This window comes from Phoxinus phoxinus, assembly GCF_949152265.1.
Source record: "Phoxinus phoxinus genome assembly, chromosome: 15".
Lineage (NCBI taxonomy): Eukaryota > Metazoa > Chordata > Actinopteri > Cypriniformes > Leuciscidae > Phoxinus > Phoxinus phoxinus.
In genome coordinates, this window is record NC_136890.1 from 29,534,665 (window position 1) to 29,548,620 (window position 13,956).

The 13,956-nt window shown below is 40.0% G+C and overlaps 2 protein-coding genes across 5 annotated transcripts in view; one reads left to right on the forward strand and one right to left on the reverse strand.

Moving 5' to 3' along the window:
- Positions 1 to 13,956, forward strand: part of LOC307011478 (serine/threonine-protein kinase SBK1) — a 381,893-nt gene that overhangs the window by 365,526 nt on the left and 2,411 nt on the right. The window contains exons 1-3 of one of the 2 annotated variants that reach the window (XM_079637195.1): positions 8,383 to 8,494; positions 10,385 to 10,563; positions 12,234 to 12,436. In XM_079637195.1, coding sequence (XP_079493321.1) covers positions 10,398 to 10,563; positions 12,234 to 12,436 — 369 coding nt within the window. In that variant the 5' untranslated portion in view covers positions 8,383 to 8,494; positions 10,385 to 10,397. Of the gene's footprint in view, positions 1 to 8,382; positions 8,495 to 10,384; positions 10,564 to 12,233; positions 12,437 to 13,956 lie in introns of those variants that run through there. The other variant, XM_079637196.1, reaches the window with a different exon arrangement.
- LOC307011476 (scavenger receptor cysteine-rich type 1 protein M160) overlaps positions 1,688 to 13,956 on the reverse strand; it is a 38,384-nt gene continuing 26,115 nt past the window's right edge. For all 3 annotated transcript variants that reach the window (XM_079637189.1, XM_079637187.1, XM_079637188.1), the window contains 2 exons: positions 8,047 to 8,484; positions 1,688 to 1,796 (listed from right to left, as the gene is read on the reverse strand). In XM_079637189.1, coding sequence (XP_079493315.1) covers positions 8,321 to 8,484 — 164 coding nt within the window. In that variant the 3' untranslated portion in view covers positions 1,688 to 1,796; positions 8,047 to 8,320. The remainder of the gene's footprint in view (positions 1,797 to 8,046; positions 8,485 to 13,956) is intronic.

Consider the following 13,956-nt stretch of genomic DNA (forward strand, 5'->3'; position numbering starts at 1 on the left):
CGGTCCGGTTGTTGTTTAAATATTATATTTCTACATTTACATATGACTCAGTAAAGCCCTGACATTCGGTTATATTTATTTAATTAAGCATAATGCGATCGTAGCCTATTATTCAGTGCGCTATTTATGTTTATATTAAATATAAATATATATTTATATTTATGTTTGAGACATCAACCACTGGTTGATGACCATAATGTTTGTATAAATTGTAGGTAATAACTGGCAAAATGTACACATAGGTTATAAAAATAATGATATTTACACTTAAATATTTTCTTCTCATCCATGTTAACATGAGTCAAAGCTCCTCCCATTCGTTGTCTGATTGGTCTTTCGCAAATTCGCAAGGATTCCTGGGTAGTTAAAGTGCGTGAAGCCTGCATCTATGCGGGCTTCGCGGAAGACCGCTTCAAGGGTACAAAGGGGGCGCTGCTGAGCACACTTCAGAGCGTTAAAATGATGAATGGGACGGCCTACGGACTCGTAGACTCAGCGAGCACGCGCAATTTAAGTCCACGAGACCGAAAGTCCACATCAAGTGCGCCATTTGGGACAGGGCCACTGTGGTGCTTTCGCGCTCTGCACTTTATTTTCTCTCGAGGCATCGCCAGCACAGCTGACACAGGTAAACACACGTGCTAGAAGAGTTTCTGCTAGAATACATTCTGTTCCCGCTTCGGATGCCATGATGCCATCAAGCGGTCATTCACTGACCAATCAGCGTTCGTTAGCAGAATGCTAGCGTGTTATGGGCAACAACAACTCAACCTGTAAGAAATCGAAAGGACATAAGTACTCGTTCATTCAATTTTAGACCTATAACCCATGTTGAACTTGCCAAACCTACAATCAAATCTGAGATTTCTCAACGGCAATCGGCTGAAAGGGACAAATTTAGCCGTCTAGCCCCATAGACTCCCATTCATTTTGCACTCGGGGGTGATCGCCCCCAGTGGAACTCTGGTGGAACTACAACCAAAATTCGGTACAATAGGACTTAATAGGGAGTGAACAGGCTCTCCGTAGACGGGCTCTGACATAGCCAAAGACTATAGAAATACAAAAAAGGGACTTTGATAATATAGCCCCTTTAATTAAAAAAAATTAAGAAAAAAACGAACCCCTAAGTTTCTGTAATACAATAAAATATAAAGAAGGAAATATTCAGGAGGAAAAGGAAAAAATACAAATAAATGACAAAGTAATGATATGCTAAGTTTCCAGGATCACTTTAAAACAAATAAAGGGTGACATAGTTACATTGTACTCAAATAAGTACTGAGTAATATTAATTAACTATGCACTCACTAGAGAGTTACGGTTACGGTTTGGTTTAGGGTTAGTTACTTGTAATTATGCATAATTTACTGTTATTACTATAGCCTAAGTAGGCTACATGAAGAAATGTGTATCTACGTGCACTTGGCTTGGAATAAAATGTTACCGGAAAAAAATATTGACATCTTCAAGCCCTTGAAGAAATTGTTTTAAAAAATCTTAAAATACGTAATCTGAAATTCAATTTATTTAATTAAAGTATAAATTATAGCTTAAATATGCTGATAATTATAGAAAATAATATAATTTAAACTATTTTATCCTGATATGAGGGATTTGATTAAAATGTATTTGGATTTCTTGAAACCCTTTTGATTGACAAACTAAACAAGACTTTTTTGTGGTTTTGTCATGTTGTTCTTATAAAATAACACTGTCTCTTTGATGAAAGAACTGATGAATGGAGAAAAGAATAGAATCTGATGATGTTGTGACAGTACGCAAAAGACAGTCACCTTCGATCAGACCGATAAACTGCCACGCGCACTAACATATAGAGCGGAAACCTATTAAAAGGTGCCGCCCGGAGTTCCATCTCCTGCTCCATTAAAACACACAATGAAACATGGTAACCCAAAAAAAAGTCAATATTTATTGTTACATGTAGGGGTAAGAATTCATTCGTTTTGAAAGGTGAAATATACTCAAAAAGGAGAGGGTTCAGTCAGCCGCAAAAATAACAAACAAAAACGAGTCTTCTAACTAAATTTAGGTCGTCTTCCCTGGATTTCAGAAATAAACAAAAGTACACAATTCTTACCTCCCTGCTAGCCAGTAAACAGGAGAAAACAAGGTTAAAAGAAAATAGCGCTTCTGACCCTCTCTACAGTATTACTAAAGAATGCAGGACGTCACATTTACCGGCCTATACCGCTAACAGTCAGCACGCCGTTCACAGGCGTTATTCTATCACAGAAACACACGACAGCCAACCGGCTTTCAACACCACAGTGTTGCGCAAAACTCGTTCACAATAACACACGTTCAACAACAGCGTGAAGCAGGAGGGGGAACTCGATGAACGAGCCTTCCAGACAGCTTATATTCACGCGTCGAGTCCGTCAGCCCCGCCCATCTAAGCAGCTGCACCTGTTACACTCAAACGAGCGTAAAGCGACAGAGAGAGAGAGAGAGAAGAAAAGAGCACAACAAGAAAACCTGCACACACTCACAGTTCTCGTTAACCACATTTACGTTCTGACACGTAACACTCCTCCCCTCCCCAAAAGATTAATGGTTACATCACATTGATCTCACATTAATGCGCACTTACTTGACAGATTCAGTACTGTACACTCTGGACAGCGCATCGGCGATTAGGTTTTCAGCGCCGCGCTTATGGACAATTTCCAAATTGAATTCTTGAAGTGCGAGGGACCAACGCATTAAGCGTTGGTTTGTATTGTACATGCGATTGAGAAAAACCAACGGATTGTGGTCCGTGTACACTCTGATAGGAAACGTAGAACCCCCCAGATAAACTTCGAAATGTTTCACTGCCAGCACTAATGCGAGAGCCTCCTTCTCAATGGTGCTATATTTGTACTGACAGCTGTTAAACTTTTTCGAGAAGTAACACACCGGTCTATTGATGTTCTTTTCAGACGTCTGCAGAAGGACAGCTCCTGCACCAACCATACTCGCGTCAACCTCAAGTTGGAAAGGGATTTCAAAATTAGGTGCGGCCAGGATTGGGGCATTACATAAAAGATCTTTCGTTCCTGAAAATGCGCGTTCACATACAGAAGTCCACTTAAAACTTTGTGATGGTCGGAGAAGATCTGTTAGAGGTGCAACAAGAGTGGCAAAATTGCGACAAAACCCACGGTAATATCCAGCCATTCCGATGAAGCGGCGTAACTCACGTTTGTTCGTGGGTCTAGGAAACTCCGTTATAGCCACAACCTTGGCATCTAGTGGGCAAACCTGACCTTGACCCACACGTTTGCCAAGATAGGTGACGTAGGCTTTGGCGAATTCACATTTTGTGAGGTTCACAGTTAATGACGCATCAGCTAATCGGAAGAACACCTCACATAACGTTTCAACATGTTCTTCCCACGTGGAAGAATACACAACTATATCATCAAGATACGCAGTACAATTTTGTATATCACACAGTACCAACTGCATTAGGCGCTGGAACGTGGACGGGGCGTTCCGCATCCCGAACGCCATTACAGAGTATTGGCAGAAGTAGTCAGGTGTGACAAATGCAGATATCTCAGCAGCGCGCGGAGTAAGGGGCACCTGCCAGTAGCCCTTAAGCAGGTCCAGTTTCGAAACGAACTTTGCAGGTCCGACTCTATCGATGCAATCATCTATTCTTGGTAAAGGAAAACAGTCAGGTTTGGTAACGGAATTAACTTTCCGGTAGTCAGTACAGAAACGAGATGATGAATCGGCCTTAGGTACCAACAGGCAGGGGGAACTCCACGCGCTCTGACTTGGTTTCGCTAAACCGTTTCGTAACATGTATTCAACCTCTGATTTCATGATACTACGTTTTTGAGGATTCACTCTATACGGGTGTTGTTTAATTGGAGCCGCATCTCCAACGTCGATGTCATGAAACAACACATTTGTGCGAGATGGAACATCAGAGAAAATACTGGGAAAACTGTCAATCAATTTTACGATACTTCCTCTTTGATGATCTGATAAGTGACTAAGGAAGGTATGCAAATTGTTGAGTACGCTAGAGTTTTGCAAGCTTCCTACCAGCGCTGGGATATTCCCTCCAACTTCATCCTCAACGTTGCACTGGAGAGTAGGGGCCACCAATGTCACACTTTTAACTGACGCTTCAACTTGATCTCTTGCATGATAAGGCTTTAACATGTTAATATGACAATTTCGTCTCTTCTTCCTACGATCTGGCGTTCTCAGTACATAATTTGTTTCACTCACTTTTTTTTCTACAATATAAGGACCAGTAAATCGGGACTGCAAAGATGACCCAGGAACTGGTAACAAGGCCAGCACGGATTCACCTGGATCAAACGAACGAGCAACACTTTTGCGATCGTAATAATCCTTCATAGTAGCTTGAGAGCCTGCTAGGTTCGACTTCGCGAGATCACAAGCGTGCTTCAAACGCTTACGGAGTGAATCTACATACTCAGTTACAGGCACAAGCGCAACCTCATTCTCAAGTATTTGTTCACTCAGAAGCTTAAGGGGGCCACGAACCGCATGACCGAACACCAACTGCGCTGGGCTGAAGCCTAGAGAGTCTTGCACAGTTTCACGAACGGCGAAAAGTAATAAGGGCAAACACTCATCCCATTCTTTTCCCGTTTCTACGCAGTAAACACGCAGCATGGTTTTGAGCGTTTGATGGAACCGCTCCAACGCTCCCTGCGACTGCGGATGATAAGCGCTGGACATCTGATGTGAAACCGAAATTTTAGTCAGCACCTGTTTGAAAAGCTTTGATGTAAAATTAGTTCCGCGGTCTGTTTGGATTACATGCGGCAGGCCAAAAAGAGAGCAAAATTTGATCAGTTCCTTTACAACGGTTTTGGCTTTTAAGTTGCGGAGGGGAATCGCCTCGGGGAACCGAGTGGCAGCGCACATCAGCGTGAGAATATATTGGTGTCCACTTTTCGATCTTGGGAGCGGTCCGACACAGTCCAATATTAGTCGTTCGAACGGCTCCCCCACCACGGGAATTGGGCGTAAGGGTGCGGGGCGCACAACCTGATTAGGCTTCCCCGCGATTTGACACGCACGACAAGAACGGCAATATTTTACGACACTTGCTTTCACTCCGGGCCAATAAAAGTATTTCGTAACACGCTGAAAAGTTTTATTGACTCCAAAGTGCCCTGCCATTAGATGATCGTGGGCAAGTTCAAGCACTACAGAACGATAGCACATAGGTACAACAATTTGATAAGCATGGGTTAAGTCAGTTTTGTCCTCAACCATTGGAAGCCACTTGCGCATTAAGACATCTCCATCCCAATAATAACCTATCCTTACACGAGCGAGATCATCTTTTGTCTTTACTGCGGTTTCAACACACCGCAACAAAGACGAATCTGACTTTTGTGCCATACTAAGTTGTTTACGGCCGATAAGTGTTTGCCGCTGAGTACGCCCGTCAGAGCCCGTTTCTAAGACATTGTCATTCACTGACAATGACAACTCCGTAGGTCTTGAACGTAACAGAAATGAATCAGATAAATCAACGGTGTCTGCAAATTTCTGTGACTGTGAGCGCGTCACCGCACACGCTGGAAACAAAGGAGAGACAGGCAGCAAAACCGAATCTTTCGCAGGACACTCGGACACTACGGGGAAAGGAAAAACATTGCCTCCAGCCAAATCGTTACCCAGGATGAAATCTATACCTTCCACTGGTAGTCTAACACAGACTCCCACGTTTACTATGCCCGAGACTAGCTCGGATTTTAGAAACACAGAGTGAACAGGAATTTTAATGCACCCTAGCTCAATTCCACGAACTAATATATCAGTCCCTGTATACGTCTCCGCGGACAATGGAAGAACATTTTCGCGAATAAATGAATGAGCAGCGCCAGTGTCGCGCAACATAGACACAGGTTTTGACGTACTGTCTGGAGAAATAGAAACAGAACCGCTCATCAGGAAGGGTTTAAACAACTCCATCCCAGGCGAAAACGACTTAGCCGATCCTACCTGCGGTTCAAGTACCACATGTGCAACGCTTTTCGCTTTAACCGCCGCATTTTTTTGTTTCCACGCCTTGCAGTCCGCAATTAAATGACTGGGATCAAGACAGAAGAAACACGCACGTTTAGACTCTGTGGGTTTTGAAAAATTTCCCCCGGGCGCGCTCGTACGAGCGTCTGTCTTTGATGATCGCCCGAACGCCGCATTCCTCTCAGCGTACGATCTAATGTTTTGATTCTGACGGGCCGTGGGAAAAATGGTTCGATGAGTCAGCACGTACTCATCAGCAAACACTGCAGCCTCCGACAACGAAGAAACCTTTTGTTCATTCAGGTGCAACACTAAGTTTTCAGGAAGACAACCTTTGAAATCCTCCAGTAGTATTAACTCCTGGAGACGTTCAAACGTTGTAGCATCAGACGCAATACACCACTTCTCTAACATTGCTCTTTTATCATGCGCGAATTCTACGAAAGTCTGTCTAGCTGCTTTAGCATGATTTCTGAATTTTTGCCTGTAAGCTTCGGGCACAAGTTCATATGCTCGAAGAACCGCTGTTTTTACTACATCATAATCGAGAGAGTCTTCAATGGGCAAGGCAGAACAAACCTCTTGTGCCTTGCCCACGAAGCTGCTCTGTAACATTACCGCCCACATCTCTTTAGGCCAGCGCAGCTTTCCCGCTACCCTCTCAAAAGCAGTAAAGTAGGCATCTACCTCCGACTCTCTAAATTGGGGAACGAGTTTCATGTACCGGGTTGGATCAAACTGACTTGACCCACGGAAACCCTGTGACACATCAATGGGATGCTGTTCTCGCTCCTCCCGTTTAGTTATACGAATCAGCTCTAACTCTTGAAAAGCTAGGACACGTGTTTCATGCTCTTGACGCTTAATTTGTAATTCTAGTTCTTTTAATTTCAGTGCCATAACAGGATCAAATTCACGTGGGGCAGGCACCCCTGATTTTTTGGTCACAATACCAAGAGAGATCATCTCCGACAAAATTTCGGTTTTGATATCAGCTTTTACTGCTGAAGGCGAAACGGATATTTTAAAACTCTCTGCAATTTGCAGTAATTCTTTTTTATTAAAGCGATCCAACTGCTCCACCGACGGAGAGTTAACAAAAGCTTCAACCTCACTCTCCATATTCCCTTCCCCACCACTAGGCTATATTAACTCGTTAGACAAGAAGAAAAGAAAAAAACACTTAAATTTTACTCACCAAATTTTTGAAGCTTCCGGTTTTTTTGAGATTGAGGATTTATGAATTTTGATGACGAGCCCCCATTATGTTACGTGCCACGCGCACTAACATATAGAGCGGAAACCTATTAAAAGGTGCCGCCCGGAGTTCCATCTCCTGCTCCATTAAAACACACAATGAAACATGGTAACCCAAAAAAAAGTCAATATTTATTGTTACATGTAGGGGTAAGAATTCATTCGTTTTGAAAGGTGAAATATACTCAAAAAGGAGAGGGTTCAGTCAGCCGCAAAAATAACAAACAAAAACGAGTCTTCTAACTAAATTTAGGTCGTCTTCCCTGGATTTCAGAAATAAACAAAAGTACACAATTCTTACCTCCCTGCTAGCCAGTAAACAGGAGAAAACAAGGTTAAAAGAAAATAGCGCTTCTGACCCTCTCTACAGTATTACTAAAGAATGCAGGACGTCACATTTACCGGCCTATACCGCTAACAGTCAGCACGCCGTTCACAGGCGTTATTCTATCACAGAAACACACGACAGCCAACCGGCTTTCAACACCACAGTGTTGCGCAAAACTCGTTCACAATAACACACGTTCAACAACAGCGTGAAGCAGGAGGGGGAACTCGATGAACGAGCCTTCCAGACAGCTTATATTCACGCGTCGAGTCCGTCAGCCCCGCCCATCTAAGCAGCTGCACCTGTTACACTCAAACGAGCGTAAAGCGACAGAGAGAGAGAGAGAGAAGAAAAGAGCACAACAAGAAAACCTGCACACACTCACAGTTCTCGTTAACCACATTTACGTTCTGACACGTAACAGTCACCTTCGATCAGACCGATAAACTGTTCTTTAAACAGACAGACACCGTGCATAAACGACCATATGACCATATTCCTAATTTTTTTTTAAATCAGCTTCAACTGATTATTAAGTAGGCTACTCTGCATCTTATAGCCTAAGCCAGTTCTGAAGTTTTGAACGCAGTGTTTTTGTAGAAACTATAGGCCAACTTAGGTTTTTGTGCGTGCTTCTGAATATGCATAAACATATCTGGGGACATATGATCTGACATCTCAGCCTTGTGTGTCTGATATATGTCAGTGAACATGGGTGGAGTCAGCACCAGAGAAGTGTAACTCTTCCCAGAGTGGGTGCTTCTTCCATATAAAGCGTCGCAGGAGCTCAAAGCCCTTGTTAGAACAGGAATCCTCAGTCACTTCGGCTGCAGCACTGCTATTGCTGCGTCTGATCCTTTGCACAGCTGCAGAGAGGTGAGAGAAGGGCAGAGAGAGAGAGAGAGATTACTACACACAATGGCAGATTTGTCGATTAAGTGAAATCCTGTGCATTATTGTGCATGCATATGGACACTGTGTTATTGTGCTAGTCTGAATTTACAAATATTTGCATTGCAGTGATTTGTAAATAATTGTGGGTTTAAATGTTTCTTAAAATTGCCAATCCAGTTGAAGACTGCTATTGATATTGATGGAAAACTCAATTTTGGTTGGATTAGATACACAATTAAAGTGGTGACATGCAATTGTTACCTTAAATAACTTTTTCTTCCTGATTTAATGCATTCAAATTTGTGGGTATAGAAATAATAAATCAATTTATTCAGGTGTATTCTGTGATGTTAAATAATATTATTGACTTGAATAAAACCGGTTGATTTAGAAGATGTTACTATTTCAAGTTTCAAGGTTACGAGTTGATTTTGAAAAGCTGAATAAATATTAAAAGGATTTCTGCAACAACAAAGAAGGCTGGATTACACAAACATAGTGCGATTTAATCACATGTACATTAATAAAGTAATAATTACATGCACATTTATAAATATTTATTTATTATAAATAAGTTTTAATTTAAGTAAAGTTATTAACAGCATCATACATGGAATCATGTATTTTTCCTGTTCATTGTATTAGCATGCAGTGTCATGTACAACAACCTGCTTAGAGTTTAAAAGGAAGGAAGAGCTCATAACCGATAATCACACATACCACACATAACCACATTACATTCTGTATTTATATTCCTGATGCGGCAGGTCGTGCACGCGTGTTTTGTGGAGTATCAGAGTACAGAGAGCACAGGAGCTTAACAAGAGCAGGAATGTATGTAGTGAGTGTTTGGAAGCTGAGGAAGAATGTGTTGATTGTTCAGCGGTGAGTGACGAGGACAAACAGAAACTCCGCTATTGCAATGTGAATGTGCAATAAAAGAGTTCCAAACGCTAAGAATCAGTTTTTGATGAACATTTCGATTCTTTTTTATTTATTTATTTATTATTGCTGTTCGGTGAAAATTTATTTTCTCCAAGATGATGTAAAGGAAAACTCTAGAAATATATCAATGTTTTTGTTATTTATTAATTAATTTAACTTTATATTTATTAAGTGGTCTGCTGAAATTGGTACACAGTCATATATTATATATATATGTATGTCACTCTTAGAAGAAAAGGTTCTATATAGAACCTTAAAAGGTTCTATAGGCGCTTCGTATTTGGAACCCCTAAAAGGTTCTACAGTTGTGCTGCTTTATATTTTTGTGGAAAGCATAAGACATTTTTACGATAGAAATGGCAAAAGAAGAGCATTTATTTGAAATAGAAATCTTCTGTAATATGTCATTATTGTGTGTGTGTGTGTGTGTGTGTGTGTGTGTGTGCGCGCGTGTGTGTGTGTGTGTGTGTGTGTGCGCGCGCGTGTGTGTGTGTGTGTGTGTGTGTGTGTGTGTGTAAAGTTACATTTAATGTTTATATAGTATATGTATTTTATTATTAACATATATTAGATATTATTTATTTATTTACCATTGTTCATTCATTAATTTCTTCATAATACATTGACATAATCTTACAAATAGGGTCTACAGGGGTCCTTTCTGTTATGTAATTTACAGTTTTAGGAAAATAGTTTAATGTATGTTAGTTAAGCCACACTTTTTTGTGATTTTGAACGTTTTTATTTTAATATTATATGTTATACATCATATTAATAATATATTTGAATAATAATCATATAGCCTACATAGACAAATGCACATTTAAAGCTGGGCACAGTTTCTATTGAAAGGCATTGTGTTGTTAACGTTTACACACTCTAAAATGAACAGTGCTGAATATTCTTTGAGTTTCCTTTATTTCCCAGGAGAGGCAGTGCTATGATTGAACTGGGCTCAGTGGAGGAGGGCAGTCTGATAGACGAGCTGATGGAGTTGACATCTCAGAGCTTATGTCAGCTCGAGATTAAAGAACATTTCAACATCATTAAAGAAATTGGCCGTGGCAAGTATGGCCACGTGCTGCTGGTCACCCACCGCTGTAAAGGTACGCCATTGAGCCTTTATTCTTACAGTATTGAGTCACTCACTGTGTTTTTCAGTAAGTTCTATGATTTTTTTTTTTTTTAACAATACATACCTGATCGCAGCATTAAAAAGTGCAATAGGGTTTTTAACTAACCCCTTTGGGGTCTTGTATCACCCTGAATGGATTTATTTTAAGATAATGACTTGCTGACTGTACATTTTTAAGCTCACAAACTATAACACTCACTTACACAATAAATATACGACACAAGACAAAAAATGTTTGAGAGCGCGAGTCCAGACGAATGCATAAAAAATTAATAAAATGAAACCGCAATGGGGTTGTGCCCTACAAAGAACTTCCGTATTCTGTAAAACATGTCGCATCGCTTCCGGTTCAGGTCTTTTGTGTTTCATCGAATATAGATAGAGCTGTTCTTCTCAAGATACTCTCAAAGGAGTGAAAGATTATGTGTATTTCTGTTGACTTTAGTCAGATGCATTATATTGTTACTGTTGCCTCAAGATGCAATCCACTGAGACTGTGTCTGTAAAGCTGTGAACTAAATGGCCCATAGGAACTGATGTAGGACGACCCACACAAATCTCGTGTATTGAGTCTCTGTTATAAAGTTCTGCCCCACAGACAGGGTTAAGAAGGACGACATGCTAACATCGCTGCTGAAGAACTGCTACACTACAAACCTTCAATAAATGATTCTCCCCACACAAACTCTGGTCAAACGTACTTATTTTATGTATTGGAGAAATCTAATTAGCGAGCCATCCAAACTACCGCTTGGCCAAATACAGCCAAATCTAACTGGAGCAAGCAAAGATGATCATAACTGATGTCCATTGCATATGCAAATTGATATCTAAAAGTGTTTTATTTGTATTTTTCTCACTAACATTTAGATATTTAAATCAAATAAAAACTATCAAAAAAGAGAACTATAGATTAGTGGATTAGCTTTTGTAGCCAATTAGACATTGGCGTCAGTAGTACTGCCGTTAACACTAAGCAGATGCATGAAACCTGTTTGATCATGTGACGTTCGGCATAAAGCTTCTGAAAACGCATAAGAATTGTTTTTATTCTCAAGATGGTAACTGGACACCAATCACTGAATTGAACATGCCGAGGTCATGGCAGGCGTACTATATGAAATGTTACCAGTGGAAAAACCCTTCTGTTTCATTTACTAAAATAACCTAAAGTAGAATATTTGGTACTTTTATAAAATCTGTTTAGATTCAGTTACCACTTGAGGCACATTTTTTGGTCACCTGACAAAAAAACATTATACAACAGCTAGTTCACTTGTGTAGGCCTACCAGAAGCATAAAATAATTTTCATTATTATACTAATTAGGGCAATTTCCTCAGTACCATGCCATGATGTGTGTCAAAGTACTATAGTATTACAGTTTGATAGTTACTGCATGCTTCTGTTATAGAGAACACTTTGAGCAGAGCAGAAATGAGTTAATGCTATTTAAATGAAACACTATCTCCTCTTTTACACTCCCACAGATCTTAATGCCAAGACATCATAACAGCTGTGAAAATACTTTCCACTACAAACTTAAGACTACACGTCATCATTTTATGTCTCAAAGTGCACCATCTACGAAGGCCAAAAGTCCTCTGATCTTGTGTATTTTTCTCTGCTGATTGTGTCACAGGGACTCCAATGGCTCTCAAAGTGCTGCCCAAAGCCTCGACCAAACTGCAGGGCTTCCTGAGAGAATACTGCATCTCCTTGCATCTGTCTTGCCACCCCTGCATCGTGGGCTTGTTTGGTATCGCCTTCCAGTCCAACGAGCACTACGGATTCGCCCAGGAGCTCGTCACAGGACGGGACCTGTTCGCCATCATCCAGCCACGGGTGGGTGCCGCTCAAACATCAGCAGATCTTTCCCTTTATTCATAGCACTGCCAATTCACAGACGCATGGGTCTTTCTTCAACCTCGGGCACTTTAAAACTCACAAACATTAAAACTGATTTAGAAACTTTTGACCAACTTCATCCTTTTTACTACTTTTCAAGGGCATTTTATATATACATTTGTCCTTTGTCCCGGACATTCAGTCTTTCACTATGACAAATCATCATAAAATAATTATTGTTAAATGTCTAATTAATTAAATTAAATACATTAAATGTCACATTTAATTAAGAGCATTTAAAAAATGCTTCTTCTTTTTTTACACAAATTACAAGGTGTCAAAAGATCATGGTGGAAATGATGCCACAATCCGTGTAAATATTACAGTAAAATCAAGATCAATATCTCATTTCAATATTAAATCGTGCATAGTTTCCAATAAATCTGTAATTGTCAAATGATGCAAAAAGTATAAAAAATATTATTTATCTGTGTATATTTAATACTGAAGCCCAAATAAGTCAAGATTTTATTTCTGTCTTAATCTGATCATGATATTTTCTTGGTTTGGAGGAAATAAAAGCACTTTCACACACACTATATATATATATATAAATATAAATAAATAAATAATATGTTGTACTTTTTGCATCATTTGCATGCATATCTACAGTATCTCTCTCTCTCTCTCTCTCTCTCTCTCTCTCTCTCTCTATATATATATATATATATATATATATATATATATATATATATATAGCCAGACATACTGCATGCTCTATATCTGTCATTGCCAGATAGCTTCCAAATCAATGTCCGACACTTGAGAAGGTTACAAATGTGTCTTAACAGACACTGTGTGTCTCCAGATGTGGTATATTTTATGTCTGCATGCTTTAAAATGATGTCTGACAGATGCTTATTAAATGCATTGCGGACTAGAGATATGATGGGTGATGTACAGATTTTTTTTTGTCTCAGAAAATAATGCACGGCCTCTGAGGGCTTTCATAACTTCCAGATACTTTAAGAAAATATTAGGAATGAAATAAGCTATATGGATAAAAAAAAATTGCTCTACCGTAACATCCAACACAGAGTGATTCCATAATTTGAGATGGTGGAATGGTGAAAATGACATTGATCGGATCATTTACTGTTGGGCACACAAATGAAAGAAACTAGTGAGAAAAGTATATTTTAGGTTTATTCTATTATGTCCACAGTGGTAAAGTGCCTATAGCTGAAGTAAACCCTTGCACAGTATGTGACTAATAAAGCTCCAGATCCTTAACATGCCAGTGCAGGCCTGGAGTGACTTTAAGGATCTGGAATCCAGACCGCACGCTAAACATGTTCACATGCTTTTCGTACTGAATAAGGAGCAGGAGGTACGCTTGACATATTTCGGTAATGTTCACATGTCTTAGGAAATCTTGGAGGGTGTAATGTGTGAGTAAAAGAGCAGAGCAGCTGTTTTTCTCTGTCACAACATGAGTCTCTGTTACTTCAACGTAT